Consider the following 17,812-nt stretch of genomic DNA (forward strand, 5'->3'; position numbering starts at 1 on the left):
TTCGGGGAATGTGGACCCCTAGATTGTCGTGATTTCTGTGGGGACTGAAAGTCCTGCCCCAGGACGACGTCATAGCCTCCGGGGAGATGGCTTGCTACTGCAAGATTGCAAATTTTTGATTGTTGAGGTCTTGTGACTCTCAATTGGACTGTAGGGAGTATCACTTTGAATTGATTTACTCCCTCGATCGTGACGAGTTTTCGTCTATTTACGATAGCTCCATTGGGAACTCTGTCCCTTTGGATGAGGGAGATTTGCGAGCCCGAGTCCTCAAATGCCGTGACTCGGTGCGCGGGGTGGCTGCCTCGTGGAGGGGTCACATATACGGGCCCTTCGGCGGGAGGGCCTAATGACTTGGGATTTGTGACGGCCAAGGCAACGGCGGGAGTATTGGATTTATGATTGTTCGGGCATTTTGCCCCTGCGGGAGAATGGCCATAAACCTTGCATGCCGTGCAGAAGGTCTGGCTGAAGTCTTTCCACGCTGCCCCTGTGGAGGGCGCAGGCGAGTTATTGGGCGGTTTTCCGGGAGAGAGAGGTGCCAGTTTCTTGCTCTGGCACTGTTCAGAGGAATGCCCCGTTTTCTTGCAATAATGGCAAGTTAGGGGCTTGCCTGAGTTCCCATTCTTGTGGGAATTTAATCCTCCAAGGAGGGACGGGGGATTTATCTTCCGCCCCATGGATCCTTCATGAGGGTGGTGAGTTTCCCACATGTCTGCTATCCAGCAACACTCGGTGAGGGTTGCTGGGGCTTTTTCCACTACATGAATGGCAAGGGCAAGGGGAGGGTGGTGGGCGTAGTGCAGGAAATTCTCAAACTTAAATTTTTTTAGTACCTTGGCGGTGCTCGTGGCTCCTTTGGAATCGAGCCATTTTGCTAATGCCCGCTCCGAATCGAACCAAGTCTGGCCTGCTTCTCTTGGCTGCTCTCTCCAACGTCTCCTCTACCGCTCGGGGGTAATCTTGTACGCCTTCATAACTGCTTGGCGTACAGCTTCCCAGTTTCCCCTATCTTCTGCCGAAAGGGCGTGGTAGGCAACGAGGGCCTTTCCGCCCAGGAATTTAGTGAGAACAAGGGAGAATTCGGTGGGGGAGAGGTCGCAGCACTCCAGGACTCGTTTGGCCCTTTCAAGCCATACTTCAGGCTCGGACTCCGTCCATTTTGGCATGAACGAGTGAGCTTGGCTGAGGGCACTCATTCCCACCGCAGGAGGTGGAGTGGCGTTCTGTCACTCTAACATCTGGAGCTCATGGGTGTGCTGTCGCTCTCGATCTCCCCGTTCTCTCTCTCCTGCCATTCCTTCTCCCGTTCCTGATGTTCTAAGTCTTCTCGTCTCTCTTAGGCAATTCTTTCTCTCTCTCTCTCTCTCTCCTTGCGTTCTTTCTCTCTCTCCTCACGTTCTTTCTCTTTCTCCACCTGTTCTTTCTCCTCTCGTTTCTCTTGGGTAGTTCTTTCTCTCTCTCTCTCCTGCCGTTCTCTCTCTCTCTCTCTCCGCCTTGGCATCGTCCACTCACTCTTGAACCCATTCTCTCAGATCTTGCCCCGATAGTCCCATGTCCTTTCCAGCAGACATGTAGAATTTGAAGTCCTCGTTTTGTTGGGCTCTGGTATTAGCCATCTTGAAATAATGGTTATATGGACTGGACTTTCTAACGAATCAAATATGTCTGAAAAGACTCAATTGCAGGAATCTGAAACACTCAATTGTTCAGACTGCAGGAGAATGGATCTGTCTGAATAAGACAGTTGATCAATAAGTCTGAGGAGACTTTGTTAAAATTTAATATGTCTCGGAAGACATAACAGGATTTTATGTCATGCTCGGATTTGGCCGGCTGTAGCGTGAAATTAAGGAGTTGTTCTAACGAACTAGAATGATCAGTCCCGTAAAGGCTTAGAGGTGTGTGAAATACACTAATATAATGTCTCAAAAGGACTTGATTTTGGGTTTCCCACAGGAATTAGAAATTCTTGCCTTGTGCGACGTAAAATTTTAATAGGAGTCTCTGAGGACTTGGAATGTGGTTGAGGAATTCTCGCCACGTGCGACATAGAATTTTAGTAGGAGTCTCTGAGGACTTGGAATTTGGTTGAGGAATTCTCGCCACGTGCGATGTAGAATTTTAGTAGGAGTCTCTGAGGACTTGGAATTTGGTTGAGGAATTCTCGCCACGTGCGACATAGAATTTTAGTAGGAGTCTCTGAGGACTTGGAATTTGGTTGAGGAATTCTCGCCACATGCGACGTAGAATTTTAGTAGGAGTCTCTGAGGACTTGGAATTTGGTTGAGGAATTCTCGCCACGTGCGACATAGAATTTTAGTTGGTTTGCCCGTAGGATTTGGAAATACAATTCGTCCCTTAGGACTTAGAAATTACTAACGGGAAAACCCAAAGAAAAATGTTTGCTGAGAAATGAATAAAAAAAAAAAGGTTACACACGCAGGCATGGGCGGGGGTTGGGTGGGTGAAAGGTCGTCTGACAGTCACTGGAGTTATTTTTAGATTCTGTGTGAATGAACCCATCTATTTATAGACCATCTGGGACTCCGGGGAATTTCCCGGTCGTCTGAGAGGATAACAGTAAGATGCCCTAGTAATTTCCCCTACAAGCGAAGTTCAAATTTCACGTTCCTAACACCTAATTCGATTTTTAACTACACTGAGAGAAGTATCTTCAGCAACGCAAGCTGATCTCGTCTTGTCCCACGTGGGAATTCATTCGCGCCTAAATAATTCCCTAATCCGAAATCCGAAGTCAAATTTATCACAGAGGAATTTCTTTCGCACTATTCCTCGAAGCAAAGAATATGGCAAAGATTTTAACACAAGGAATTTCGCACTATTCCTCGAAGCAAAGAATGGTTATTTCCTAACTACCTATCCTGAAAGGCATGCATTAATGAATCTAATACGGCGGTTCTCTTCTCTCAGTGAATACATGTGTCCCTATTTCTAATTCCTAGGAACAGTCACGACTGTAAAAAGTTTTGCTAAGATAAACACATTACTTATGTGGAACTCTCTTGGTCTGTGCTCTTGATAACAGGTTCGGAATTTGTCTCGCACCCAGCTTAGCTTTGCTAATAGCTGATCTGGCAAGCTGCAAATGCAATAAAGCAGAAAACAAATAGGGGGGGGGATGCAACCGCTAAAACAAGAATCCTAGCAAGGTCGCCATTTTTATGTTTTTCCTGGCAATCTAGTTTGAATTATTCTCTGTGAGACAAGTAGCAACAATTTCAGATAATTTAGCCTTGTGATTCCAACTTCGTGGGTCCAGGGAAACATAAAACAAGAGGAAAAAGGGGGAATTTCATATGAGCGTAAGGCTCTTACTACTGAAGGAAAATATTACGTAAACACGTGGGCAAGCTTACAGGAGTGTATTTACATAAATAACATTAGTACGGGAAGAGGAATGCAAGTAGATTATTGATCCTGAAGGGGATTCCTACGGGATGAATGAGACTGGGGGGATTCCAGACACAGTCCAAGAAGATTCCACGATATAGGGTCCCTCTGAAATGAGAGATATGCACATTATAAGCCAGTAATGAAAACAGACAAAAGAATAATGAATTCGAAGCTGCACTGAGGGTTCCAAGGGGCTTCGATGAATTAATAATGGCTTTGCCTTGCCGACACTCGAGGAACACGGACATTTGACAAGAGATTCGGTGATTACTGGCACTCAAATTAAGTAAATGTTACGAGGAAAAGCGTGACTGAATGGATGTCTTTACAGAGCACTTTACCGTAAGGCACATTTGGTTCCAGCACAGAAGGCGGTCCGTGGGTGACTTGCGATTTCAGAGTGCGAGTGCGATCTTCCATGTGGTAGGATGCAGGGGCTTCAATGTAAAGGGCAAGACGATGGGGACTTCACGAAACGCCAAGCAAATGGCGTGGGTCCTCGGTCAGGCCAGCATCGAAGGGAACACGTGGTTGGCGGCCGGAGTGCACTGAGGAAAAGTATACTGTAAAGGTCACGTGGTTAGGAGCTAAGGGCATCGTTGGGCCAGGGCATGGCGGTGGTTTGGGGTCTTCTTCACACCATCTCGTCCAGCGTGCGCCTGAGAGCGAGCCTTGGTCTGTTTGTCGCTTTTATCTCCTCCTATGGGGCAGGGGGCACGTCCAACACATAGGGAGTTGAGTCATGTTCAGCTGATCTGAAGAGAAGCAGCCAGACAGATTCACTTTTGCCTCGAAAAGGAATTACCTACTTAAAGGGAGTGGCCTACTATTGGTTTTAATCCCTTGTATTCTGACCATGTGAAATATCGATCGGCAGACAGTAAATGAAAACAAAAAAAAAGGAGGAAGCAATTTGCTAGCGAGTTCTTGCTAATTATAATATATATATACATATATATATATATATATATATATATATATATATATATATATATATATATATATATATATATATATATATATATATATATATATATATATATATATATATATATATATATATATATATATATATATATATATATATATATATATATATATATATATATATATGTATTATTGTAAATATTTGCTGTTCAACTTCCCTTCCTTGCCTCTTAGTAGAATAATGAATTAAGTTCCATTAAAGTAAAGGTGGATAATGTCGACTGCTGGCATGAGAGGGAGTAAGGCGGGAGACCCAGGTGTTGTTTTCAAACTAAAGTAGACGACCAACCGACAGGTGAGAATTTTAGCTCAGAGGGCCATAAAAAGGGATAGATTTTGCTAGGACTGACCTTAGATATACTGTCCCTTGGCTTCCTTTGACCTGTGTACTGGTGAGTTTTTGTCATTTTCGAAGCAGACCTATGCCCAAGCCCCAAAGTAGGCTTGGTGGAAGGGTCTTGAAGCAAGCATCCAAAAGCTACCCCCACATCATGACTCTCAGATCAGCTAGCCTCGAAGTAGGACGTCCCCAGGTCTCTCTCTGAGTATGCTTTGTTTCTCCCCCTTTGTCCTTAAGACATGGGAGAAATTGTTATTCCAAACGGAACCAGGAATCTTAATGCAACTGATCACTGTATTATCTCACCCGGTGGTAAATCAGATTGTGACAATTACTCCCAGTTCTCTTTCCCTTCAACTGAAACTCTTATTTTCCTTGTTCAAATTTTCATCTCTTAAACAGTCCCTGACTAATAACCCCTAGTAAAGCGCATATCCCATTGTTGTCTAGTGAAATCACATAACTTATCCTCCATGGTGTTAAAAGTACTATTCTTGATATAAGATTCATCCCTTGTAATCAATTAATAACGATTGAGAGCTTCTTTATGGCAAGATTGTTATCTGCATACTTCTTTTCCAGAAGTGGGTATACCTTGTGCCTGGATATTCCCTCTTTCTTGGAGAAGAATCTGCATCATCAGTGCCAAGAGGTCACATTTCAAAGTTCACTGCATTCCACTGCCTTATAAAAGCGTTTGAAGAGGCTTATTAGATCTATTGTAATCATTTCCAACTAGCATTGAAGTATTTTGTCCTGATTAGGACTAATATTTTGAGCTGCTGTTAGCTCCTGTAAATAATCAATTTCCTTTTATTTTACTTTTGTTGAACTATTTTTCCATTAAGTTTGCTGAATTAATCCATGTGGTTGTGTGATAAACCTCTAGTTTTGTAATACCAGTTTCAGCTGGTGACCTAATCTATTTCAGTATCTGATCTTTAGAGGTTTATTTGGCCTTTACTGGCAGAATTACTTGGGTCTTAGGTAAAGTAAGGCAAAATAAATCCAAGTATTAAACTAATTAACCGACTGACCCATGTAACATTGGCAATGACTTGCTACAGATCTCTGTAATTAATTAACCATTAGCTGTTCCCAGCTATCTCACATATATAAAGAACTAGGTAGTAATTAAATACAAATTAATTAAAAGCTGAAAGTCAGATCATATTAATTTCATGCGATATCTCCCAAGCAAAGGATACAGGCCAAGGTAAGTAATATTAATATCATTGTTGTATGAATAAAATAGAGTGGGTAGGAAAGTCTGCAGTAAATGAATAGTGCATTTACAATTTACGAATAGGAACAGTTAGAGACACCACATCAGTCAGCCCGCATTCCATTGAAGGTCGTTAAGCTGAGTTATCAAGTTAGCTTTATTATTTTGCTATTCGCCGGCCAACGAGTAATGCATGATATTAAATTTTTTAACTAGTTATCTTAGTGCATGATAAAGAAAGAAGAGCACGTGTGCTGATCGTCTCTCTCATAGGGTAGGACGGACAATTTCAAAAGTCCCTGGGATACAGGACAAAGAACCATTGGCAATCCTAAGAGAGGGACCCCTGAATAGGTGTGATGACGAGAATTACTTTCACCCGTGCGAAAATCATAGTAAATTTCGCTTGCTTTTTTCATTAATAATATAAATAACTGTATCAGTGTTTAATTTCATAATTTGCCTTGTACATTAGCGTAAATCAGGATAGTAAGAACATCATGTGTTCAATCCTTTGTATTGTAAAGGGCCCTGGAGTGAGCATGGCCACCGAGTGTAGGAATTAATTATGACGTGCCAAAAAGGAAAAAAATCATAAAAAATTCGTTTTCCATCTTTCATAACTCACATTTATGGTGTTTTAAGTTTAAAACTTGCATTCCCACATCAGCCTCAGACATTTTGTAAGAGGAATTCGAGTGTTTTGTTCCTTTTGTATTGTAATAAAATTGCAAAGTGAGGCGGGAGATTTGTATTCCTCCACAGATTGGCGTTACCCGCAACCTGCTCCCAGTAATCGCGCTCTTAGCCATCAGTTTTGTGCAGTCACGTGATCTGTCCGCCATCTTGTTAGTTCTGAAGCGACTACTAGCCGCCATCTTGAATCTTTGCCGTGGGTATAAATGAGACATGTTGTTGTTTACCTGTGTGACATCATGAGATGCCGTCTCACTCATTCATATGCACCAACTCGCGAACTACTTTGTGTCACGCACCACCGTACTCACAAATCTTTATAAAAAATATTTCAATTAAAGGGAAAACTAGGTAGACATAATTTTATATAAACACTTTAAAGAAAGTTAGCCATTTAGTTTGGAAAATAAAAAGTTCCTATACAAATATACATCTTAGCAAGGAAATATATAAAAAGAAAATAAAAAGAAACTCAGGATAATTTAACAATACGTACAGGTACAGAAATTAAAGAATTTTACCAAGAATTAATAAGAGCATGGTGTAATAGGGCACACTAATATTGACAGATAACCCATTACCTAACAGCCAAATTAATCAGAGTATTCAAGATAAGAAAACCTGCTAGTATTCATTTAATTTTTCTTTCTTCCTCCTTTCTCACGCAGTGCGAACTTTGCCTAAGCACCTGTGTGCTAGTACTTGCTTCATTTTTTCCCCTTTTCTCCACTTTTCTTAAGCGCTTTAGGTAGCTGAGAGCATACTTGTACCGTCTTCACAGAAAGAACAGGCCGACATAAAAAGAAACACCTCTGTCCCACAGACAGTTGAGGATAAGTTAAGAATTAACCATAGTTATTGACAACTGTCCACCAAGAGTGGGGTCTATTTATCCAGACTTAAGCATAAAGCCTTCCTCCCTCCTCATGAAAGGAGTAGCACTGCTAGTACTAGGAACTAGTCACCCACAAATGCCATAGCAACCAAAATTGACTCCTCTTTTCCACAGTGCCACTAATCTGAGGCACTGTCGTAACCAACTGAAGCGCTTACCTACCTGTTTTCTCTTACCTTTCCTTTTTCTCCTACTTATTAATTATGCTCTGCTTGGAGTACAATTACTTGTACTCCAAGTGAGTGTTGATTCCTCGGAATGTACCATCACCCTAGTGCCACCAAAGACAAAAAGTCCTGTGTGACTTAGCAACTACACCTGTACCTCGAGATACAGAGTACCTTAAGTGTGACATTTGCATGGCACACTCAGCCACAGTGCCACCTTATTGAAATGATGCCACACCACTGAAGTGTCACCCAAATCTGAGGGACACTTCCCCAATTCATAAGTATTTCCAGTCATCCAAGGTAGATGATCTTACTCATCCTAACCTACCAGAACCATGGCGACCAAACGTTACCGAACCTTCATGGATCTGAGGAAGGAGGCAGGTCTCATGGGAAAGGATCTTACCGAGTGGGTGAAAGAACAACTGGATGACTTATCCCAGAAGAAGCAGGAGAGAGAGAACAGAGGAAGTATGAAGGTGTAAGAGAAGAGAAGAAAAGCTCTGGCTACCCAACAAGTCTCCAACCCCACACCTGCTGCACCAAATGCTCCAATACCAGGCATTAATTCCCTAGTCCACAAGTGGACTGAGGAAGAGCCAGAGACATAGTTGGAGGAAATAGAGACTATTTGAAAACTACAACACCACAGAGATGGAGAGGGCCTTAGTGCTTGCCAAGCGCATGGAAGGTAAAGCTAGGGCAGCCCTCCGCTCACTGGAGAAGAGTCAAAGAGGCAATGTGGTAGAAGTTTGTAGGGTCATAACAAAAGCCTATGAAATAACCCCGGAGAAATGGAGACAGCAGTTCCGAGGTCTTGCCAAGGAAGTCGGCTGGTCCTGGACCAAATGGGGCTGTCACAAGACCCACGCTGGTACACACTGGTTAGACTCCCTGTCGTGCACCACATTCAAGGACCTGTTCAATCAGACTATGCTGGAGGATCTTTTCCAATGTGTGCCTGGGCCCCTGGCTGTGTATCTCAATGACAAGCAGCCCACAAAACTTACAGATGCCTGCCGTATGGCTGATTCCTGAGAAACCTACAACCAGTCCCACAGCACTTCTCAATTGCCCATAGTGCCACCTGGATACCTCTCAGGCTCGACTCGCCCAAAGAAAGGCCTACCTGGCAAGCCCATGTGCACCCACTGTAAGAAGGTGGGGCAAACCGCATCCGATTGCCGCTACAAGTTGGGCACCAACAAGCAGCCCCCTACCAATAACCAGAACTCCTCTCCACCCACTTCCACTCAATCTTTGCCACCAACGGCCACTGTAGGTAACCCAGCCCCCACAATAGGCCCTTGTTGATCCTGTGGTGCTTCCAGCCACTATAGTGCTGGACATCTGGCCTGCCCAAATCATGTCCCATCCACTAAGTTCGTCAACTTGATAAGCACCATGTTCTCCGTGGCTAGGCCACAGAAGATGCCTCACCCTAAGAGACCGGATACCCAGTCCATCTTGGTGGCACCCCTTGATGGCTCTAGCCAGCCAGTGGCCCTATCGGTTACAGTAGACACTGCAGCAGACGTTAGCCTGATTGACAGGCCCCAAGTGCCATGGTTAACAAAAACTCGGTGGGAGATGAAATGGGTAGAGGGCCACACCAAATCCATTCCCACAGTTCAGCTCCAAGTCATGACACCTTGGGGCAAGCTACCTCACCACCTTGGTGTAGTGAGTGGAATCAGGCCCGGAATGGAATTCCTGTTGGGTCGGGACCTCCTCTGGGGAAGCCCTTCCCCAACGCCACTCCGTAGCCATGCTGCCTCCACAATGGAGGCACCAACTGTAGGGACACTGGCCACAAGCACAGTCACTTTGACTGGTGTGCCACCAAAAGAAGAAATACCTTCTGTCCCCCCAAAGTGGTCGACGGAAGGGGCACACTATGTGCAATTCCAGGCCTAGTCCTCCCTCTTCACAAAAGGAAGGCCACCAATGAAGTCCTCCCTCTGCACGGAAGGACACTAAAGGGCAGCAGTAACGCTGCAGAGCGTGCAAGGTGACAGGCCACTCCACTAATTGGGAGGGCTGCCCTAATAAGCAACGCCCACCAGACCCCCAAAATCATGCATCTCCAAGAGGTTCTGATCTCCAGCTGGGACAGGAATCTCTGTCTCAGCCCAACTCAAGCCATCCACGAAGTATTGCACCTCATGATCCCTCATCAGGCATGCCAGACCCTCAATCTCTGCCAGTGCCACTTGCAAGTTCTGAGCAGTGCCATGCTCCTTCCGTCTCGGACGCTGAACCACCACAAGAACTGGATCCTGTGCCTGGCCCTACCATGGTGCCAGATCCAGATCATGACACGTATCCTCCTACGGGAGATCCAGAAACCTTCACAGCATCGATCCTAGCAATGTGTGAGCCTCCGGCACCCGACACTACTTCTTCCTCACCAAATCCATCCCCAGATGATGAACCTCTGGTGGATCAAGCTGCTACACCTTCTCTGGGAGACCAGGAACTGGCCTTTCCAGACGCAGAGGTTGAGACCACTCTTGCTTCAGTTGTTGCCGCAGCTGGAGCAGAGAGCCCTCCAGTAGCCTCTGATGTTACCCTTGACTTCATGCCTGATAGCCCTTCTGGTCTTTCTCCAGAGTCGGTGCCCTCAACACCTCGTAGGCCTGTCATAGATAGGCCTTGGAGGAGCCCGAAGAAGAAGAAGAAGGGGCGGGAGAGAGCCAAGTAGTTGCCAGAGCCATGAGCTCACCCTGGCACTTGTGCCTTCTTGGCACAGTGCCTTTACATCTCAGAGTGATCCTGGCTCCTGCCCAGCATGATCTCTGCCTCAGCAACAGCCTAGACCACCAGTAGTAGTATTAACCGTGTCATTCAAATCTTGTAATGAGTAGCAGCAACTAAGTAAGTAATTAGTAGCAGTAAGTAAGTACAACTTGATAAACCAGTAATCATTACTATTGTGAATAGAGCCACTGAGCTCATGACACGCATGGCATAATACCTCAGCCGAGGAAAGCATTTTTCATATAAAACTGAAGAGGAATAGGTTCCTCTCTCTGTCCAGTATAAAAACTAATTTAAGGAACTCCAGATTACTACTTTGTTCACTACAATTTTACATTCTAGTGTAAGAAATTGTATACTTGTAAGAATATTGTAATTTAGCTAGTTCATTGTCATTTATGTTGGTGCTGCGGCAGTGTTATAATAGGTTATGTCATAAAAGATACAACTGAATGTACTATTTGTCTAGGACTAAATGTCACGATCATCAGAGGCAGCACGTAAATATCCGTAGACACCTTTGAGTAGTGTTAGGATTCTGTAGAAAGTAAGTTATTAAAGCTCATATCCCACTCTAGAGTCAGGTTGATCCTTAACTAGCCGCATTGCAAGGGCAAAATCTGTTCAAGGAAAAGAGTAAAGTAATCGAGGCAAACAGCTTGCTTAGTACAGGCCTTCACGCCTGAAATGGAGTGAATGCCTTCTTAAGGGGGGAAGCCATTATAAATATTCAGTTTGACCTCTCTTTCTTGCCTCTTAGTAGAATAGAATTAATTCTCTAGTTAAAGCTAGGAAGAATATAGATTTCTTGCGTGAGGAAAGGCGAGTGGGATGCAGTGTTTTCAAATTAAATTTGCCAATGGGTGAGACTTTTAGCTTAGAGAGTCATAGCAGGATACAGTTTTGCTAGACCAGACCTTAGTTATACAGTTCTTAAAACCCAATTTCCTCTATCCTGTGTTATGGCGAGTCTATTGTCATTTCAGGTCAGGCCCTGGCTAGGAGTTTTGAAGAAAACAGCAAGAAGCTGCCACAGCATCAGAAGACTCTCCACTCAGTGGCCACAGAGCATGGACATGTCCAAGCTGTCTTCCAAGCAACCCTTTGTTCTTCTCCTTTGTTCAAAACGAGGGAGAAAATTGGTATTCCAATGGACCAATGAATCTCATGCAACTGATCACTGCATTAGCTAACTCAGCGGTAAGTCTGATTTGACAATTACTCCCAGTTCTTTTTCCCTTCGACTGAAACTCATTTTTCCTTGTTCAAATTTTCCTCTCTTAAACAGCCACTGACTAAGAAATCCTAGTAAAACATATCCCATTTAAGAAGTCATCTATTAAGTACAATTACTGTTGTCTAGTGAAGTCACATAACTTATCCTCCATGGTGTTAAAAGCATTATTTTTGACATAAGAATCATCCCCTTGTGATTAAGGAATGACGAGTGAGAGTTTCAGTAATGCAAGATCATTATCTGGATATGTCTTTTTTCTAGAAATGTGTATGCCTTGGGCCTGAACAAAATCCTCTTTCTTGGAGAAGAATCTGCATCATCAGTACCAAGAAGCCTCAATTCGACCTTGCGATTAATTGCCTTATATTATAAGCGTCTCAGAGGCACATAAATCTGTTGCGTTCCTGTCTATGTAGCATTGAGGTTTGTCCTAAGTAGGGCTAATATTCTGAGCTGCTGCTAGCTCCTGTAAATAATCCATTTAATTTTATTTAACTTTTGTTGAAACTAATGTTCAGTAAGTCTGTTGAATTCATTCATGTGGTTATGAATAAACCTCTATTCTTTGTTAACTAGTGTTAACTGGTGACCTGATCTATTCAATACCTGTCCTTTACAGTTAATTTTAGCCTTAACTGGCAGAACTACATGGGTCATACATAAAGCAAGGCAATATAAATCCAATTAACTAATTATTAAATGCATTAGCAGAATGACCTACGTAACAAATATATATATATATATATATATATATATATATATATATATATATATATATATATATATATATATATATATTTCTGACTCATATCAGGATCGAACCCAGGTTTTTAATTGAAAGACCTGAGTTCGATCCTGATGTGAGTCAGAAATTTATTTCTGTTCCACATGTGATTGTGTTTTATATATATATATATATATATATATATATATATATATATATATATATATATATATATATATATATATATATATTATATATATATATATATATATATATATATATATATATATATATATATATATATTATATTTGTGTGTGTATTTATATATATATGTAAATATATATAATTTATATATCCATTATGTTTATATATGTATGTTTATATATGAACGTCTTTTACTGTAATACCACAGTGTAATATGAATATAAGAAGGCCCATAAAACACTATTTGAACGTTGCAACCATATATGGTTGCAACGTTCAAATAGTGTTTTATGGGCCTTTTTATCTTCATGTTTATATATACATACATATACATATATTATATATATGTACATACATATGTGTGTGGGTGTATGTATTCATAATTACGTATGGATGAATACACTTTGCATTATGTTATTTGATGAACTATCATCCTTATTCAGCGCAAATAAATCGTCAAATTATTTTATGGTCATTCAGAAAGAAATAAAGAATCTGGGTTCATCTTCTCTCAGTTTTGGATACAGTCTCTTGAACATACAGCATTGTACGCATGTTATTTCCTCCATTTTCATATTACTACTGAATGAACAGCGCGGATAACCGCCGTAATGTGTACGGTCACCACTTTCTGCATCCGCGCGGGAATTTTCATTGGACACGTTGGTATCGTCCTTGGCTAGCACTCTGCTGGGCCTGTGTTCGATTCTCCGACCGGCCAATGGAGAATTAGAGGAATTTATTTCTGGTGATAGAAATCAATTTCTCGTTATAATGAGGTTTGGATTCCACAATAAGCTATAGGTCCCGTTGCTAGGTAACCAACTGGTTCTTAGCCACGTAAAATAAATCTAATCCTTTGGGCCAGCCTTAGGCGAGCTGTTAATCAGCTCAGTGGTCTGGTTAAACTAAGGTATACTGGTTTGCATCTGCGCGGTTTCCGCCTCGTGTGAACCAGGATTAATAGGGTACAGGGTTAGACCGTCCCGGCGTTACTGCGCATGTTTGTGACGTTACTGGTAGGCAACCATAGAAGAAAACCAGGAAAACAAGGAAATGAAGGGTCATTGTGGGAAATGTTTGCCCACACACATTCTCTCTCTCTCTCTCACGACCTTAGTTGAGAGGGGTCCTCGTTAATCTCCAGGTACTGCTGAATTAAAGGCTATTTTATAGTTTTGCATATTTTCTCTTTTGAATTCTCTGAGAAGAGATGTTTCTGTTTAGGACTGGCCGGTTCGTCGAGATTAATAGGGCTGACAGCCTTAATCCGGGTTAAGAGAGCTTCCTTGTTCTTCACTCTCTTAGGGTCAAATACTGACTGACGATCATTCTCTACCTTAACCTCGACCAAATGCAGCCACACGACGACATGCGCGAGATTGTCCTTATTTTGGTCAGAAGCGGACTAACCCTGTACTCTATTAATACTCTATTAATCCTGGTGTGAACAGGGCCTTAGCATCCGCGCGGCCACCGTGTGTGAACAGGGCCTAATTATGAACCTGTGCCACGTCTGACACCCGTGTGAAAGTCGATATGAACCTTAGAGCTGTACTTCTTTCATAAGTCCCAAAAGTCATTTTGGGCAAGTGAACTTGTAAAGCCCAACAGGAAAGCATCAGTTTAGGAAGGACGTTCTTAAAGAGGAAGAAACTTCAAGTTAAGAACTTAACCACTTACTTCTTACGCAGTGCAAGTCGTCTGCTTTGAATGGCTCCATTCCCCAAGTGCTGTTCTCTAGGCAAGTTATGATGACACTAGACTTTGCATCTGGCAGTGCCTGTGGGCAACAGATCTTTTTGTTATATTTCATTTTTCAGAAGGATTCATTACATACAGTAGGACTCTCTCTCTCTCTCTCTCTCTCTCTCTCTCTCTCTCTCTCTCTCTCTCTCTACCCCGGCGACTGGAAACCATCTCATGTAATACCATTTTTCAAGAACGATAACCCAGATGCAGTCGGAAATTATCGGCCTATATCACTTCTACCAGTATTATCTAAGATATTAGAAAAAACAGTCTCAGTTCAGCTCATGCAATATCTTGAAGAAAATAATTTATCATCACAAATGCAACATAGCTTTTGACCACATCTATCAACCGAAACCGCACTGATGAAGATCACAAAAATAATTATAACACAGAAGAAAAAAAGATCTCTCTTCTTATATTGCTAGATCTCTCTAAAGCATTTGATAGCGTTAGCCATGATGTCCTACTTAGTAAATGCATACAAGTAAAAATCGACCTGTTTTGGTTCAAAAATTATTTGGATAATCGATATCAGTCAATAAGAATAGACGATGCAATATCTTCCTCTAAACCAGTACAGTTTGGAGTCCCACAAGGATCAGTATTAGGACGAACTCTTTTCTCAGTTTATATCAGTGACATGTCTACTTCACTACAGAATTTTCTTTTAATACAGTATGCAGAGGACAGTCAAATCCTAATCACTGGAACCACAGAAGAATTACAAAAGTTAATTTCAAGAGCTGAAAGCATCTTAGATAATGATAAATATTATTTCCAAACGAGTGGATTAAATGTAAAGGAATCTAAAACTCAATATATTTTCCTTGGCTGGAGGCAATGCATTTCTCAAATTCCTGATAATATAGTCGTAAATTTTAATGGCTATGCTATTAGAAAAAGTGACCATGTAAAAAACCTTGGAGTTTATCAGTACATACTTTTTGATGCTCATATAAATGAAGTCGGTAGGAAAGTGAATGGAAAACTAATTTACCTAAACTGAATAAAAGACAGATTTGATCATGAAATGAGCAAAAAACATAGTAAACTACTGTTTGAAGGTCTGGGGTACTACGTCTAAACAACAACATCGAATACAAAAACTCCAAAACTTTGCGGCAAAAGTGATTGATGGGAAAGCAAAGAAATACGACCATGTAACCCCAGTTTTAGAGAAATTAGAGTGGCTAAATATAGAACAAGGAATACAGTACGACTTATGTCTACTATTTTATAAAATATTAAACAATTTATTACCAGCATGCATTTTTCCTCTGACATCAGTTAGATTTAGAAGTGACAGGGCAACAAGAAATAGCAACGACCTTTACATACCAAGGACAAATACCGAGCTGCTTTGGCTTGGAATAAGCTATCAACAGGTATAAAAAACAATAGTTAATATCAATTCTTTCAAATCAGCGTTAAAGAAGCACATTTTGCCTGTAGGCTGATTACTCTTCATATTGTAATATCACTGCATTCCCAGAATTATAACAAGAGTACAACTTTCTAAATCAAGATGATGCTTAATTTACACATTTAAATAAAATTACACATACTACAGTGTACTACACTATGTATTACAGGCTACGTTTCGTTTTGTATTTTTAGGGTGTTCATTCAAGTTTGTAAGTAGTGTGAAATGTAACTCTTGCATTGAAATACATTTTATCCATGTAAGATACAGAATAGCTAATGTAAATATTTGAAATAAATCTTATTATTATTATTATTATTACCCTCCCTCTCTCTCTCTCTCTCTCTCTCTCTCTCTCTCTCTCTCTCTCTCTCTCTCCTCCTCCTTCCTCGGACCCATTCATTTCTGCACATTTCCGCGGACCTTGGTATGCGCTGAACACAAGCAGACATGCCGAGAAAAACAAGTGCCCAGTTAAACTCATGACCCAAATAATCTAGATATAGATATGACGATTCTCTTATTTCTGTATTAAAACTATCTTAACTGCTGATCAAATAATCTGACTACAGACACAGTGGTGCTAACATCCGTAATGCTACTTAATACAGTCATGCACAATCAGTTTGGTCTTTCTTACTTGTATTACTCTTTGAACATGTATACATTTATATCTGTTTCGGTAGTGTCACTGAAGAAGAAACTGGAAGCAGGTGAAATTTTTCCTGTCATCAAGTCCTCTGCATTCTTATCCCAGTTGGACACTGCATTAGCTAGTTTAGGCTTTGTCATTTACTGACCAATATTTATTTCCTGGTTTCTTGATACCATTTTCTCTTCATCACTTGTGGACATCTGACACTGAGAAGCCTTGCTTTGTAAGTTTATGGTCTTCTAAGACTGATAATATGAATTTTTAAATGTATTCATTACAGCAGTTATAACAACAATGATAATTATAATTGTAACACAGACAAAAAACAGTAATCAAAGGAAACTGACCTCTTTGTCCCCCCTCCCCCAAACCTCCGACAATATCCTAATAGGTCCTAATAAATCAAACAAAGTCTTCTGTTGTTGGGTGAAGGATGCCGTAAGGAAGCTGACTCAAATTTACAGAACACTAATTCAATAACGATGCATAGACCGGTTAGGAAACCTGAGGGCTGCTCAAGGAGCAAGAGCCCGTGTTGGCATATGGCCAGCTAAATCAAACAGCAAGAGCAACTTTTAACAGATTTTGGCCGCATTCAAATGCAGGGATCATCATCGAGGCAAGAAAAAAAAAAAAAAACTCAGGTACAAGAGAAAGAAGTAAGAAACACGACTTAAGGCGTTACTGGAAATATAAAACATTGGTCAAAACAAATTTATCAAGTCACTTGGCTTCCTGGACTGATTGTTGAATTAAATCTAGGGTTAGATTTAAGTTTCTGAAGTTTTGACCAACATATCGTGATTTTATCATGGTTTCTTTTGTTAGATGTATTACGGTGTTTTCGTTCCATTGTAAGTTCCAACCATTAGTTCTTCAATTCCTTCGAGAAGTTTAATTATATATTAACTGGTTACTTATTACGTTTCAATGAGATTTTTTTCTGAGATTTTACGAACATGACAATACAACTTGACATAAGCATTGTCCAGGTTCATCTGTAGTTTATACAAAGACTGTCCAGCTTTGCAAAGTAATCCTTGAAAAGTTAATTTTCTGTTTGTGGACAAAGCTCTGGAAAGTACAGTATGTGCTGAATGAAGAGTCCACAGCTAATCTTAAGAAAATCTACATAAAATCTTTTACAGAGAAGCTTCTGCCTACTTCAGCACTTGTCTTCTTCAGTCTTAATAGGCTTTTAAAGTAACTGAAGTTGAATTTGTCAACTATGATTTGGAAAAAATACAAAGGACCTTTTTACTGACAGAAAATGTGGAAAATTTTTAAGCAAGTATAAATTGGTACGTATTGCTGTTCTCATTA

At 41.2% G+C, this 17,812-nt stretch overlaps 1 protein-coding gene across 1 annotated transcript in view; it reads right to left on the reverse strand.

Annotated features, from left to right (window-relative positions):
* LOC136839590 (complement component receptor 1-like protein) overlaps positions 1-17,812 on the reverse strand; it is a 44,442-nt gene that overhangs the window by 21,915 nt on the left and 4,715 nt on the right. Inside the window, exon 7 of the mRNA XM_067105870.1 lies at positions 14,340-14,439. Coding sequence (XP_066961971.1) covers positions 14,340-14,439 — 100 coding nt within the window. The remainder of the gene's footprint in view (positions 1-14,339; positions 14,440-17,812) is intronic.

This window comes from Macrobrachium rosenbergii, chromosome 1, assembly GCF_040412425.1.
Source record: "Macrobrachium rosenbergii isolate ZJJX-2024 chromosome 1, ASM4041242v1, whole genome shotgun sequence".
In the NCBI taxonomy this organism is placed as follows: domain Eukaryota; kingdom Metazoa; phylum Arthropoda; class Malacostraca; order Decapoda; family Palaemonidae; genus Macrobrachium; species Macrobrachium rosenbergii.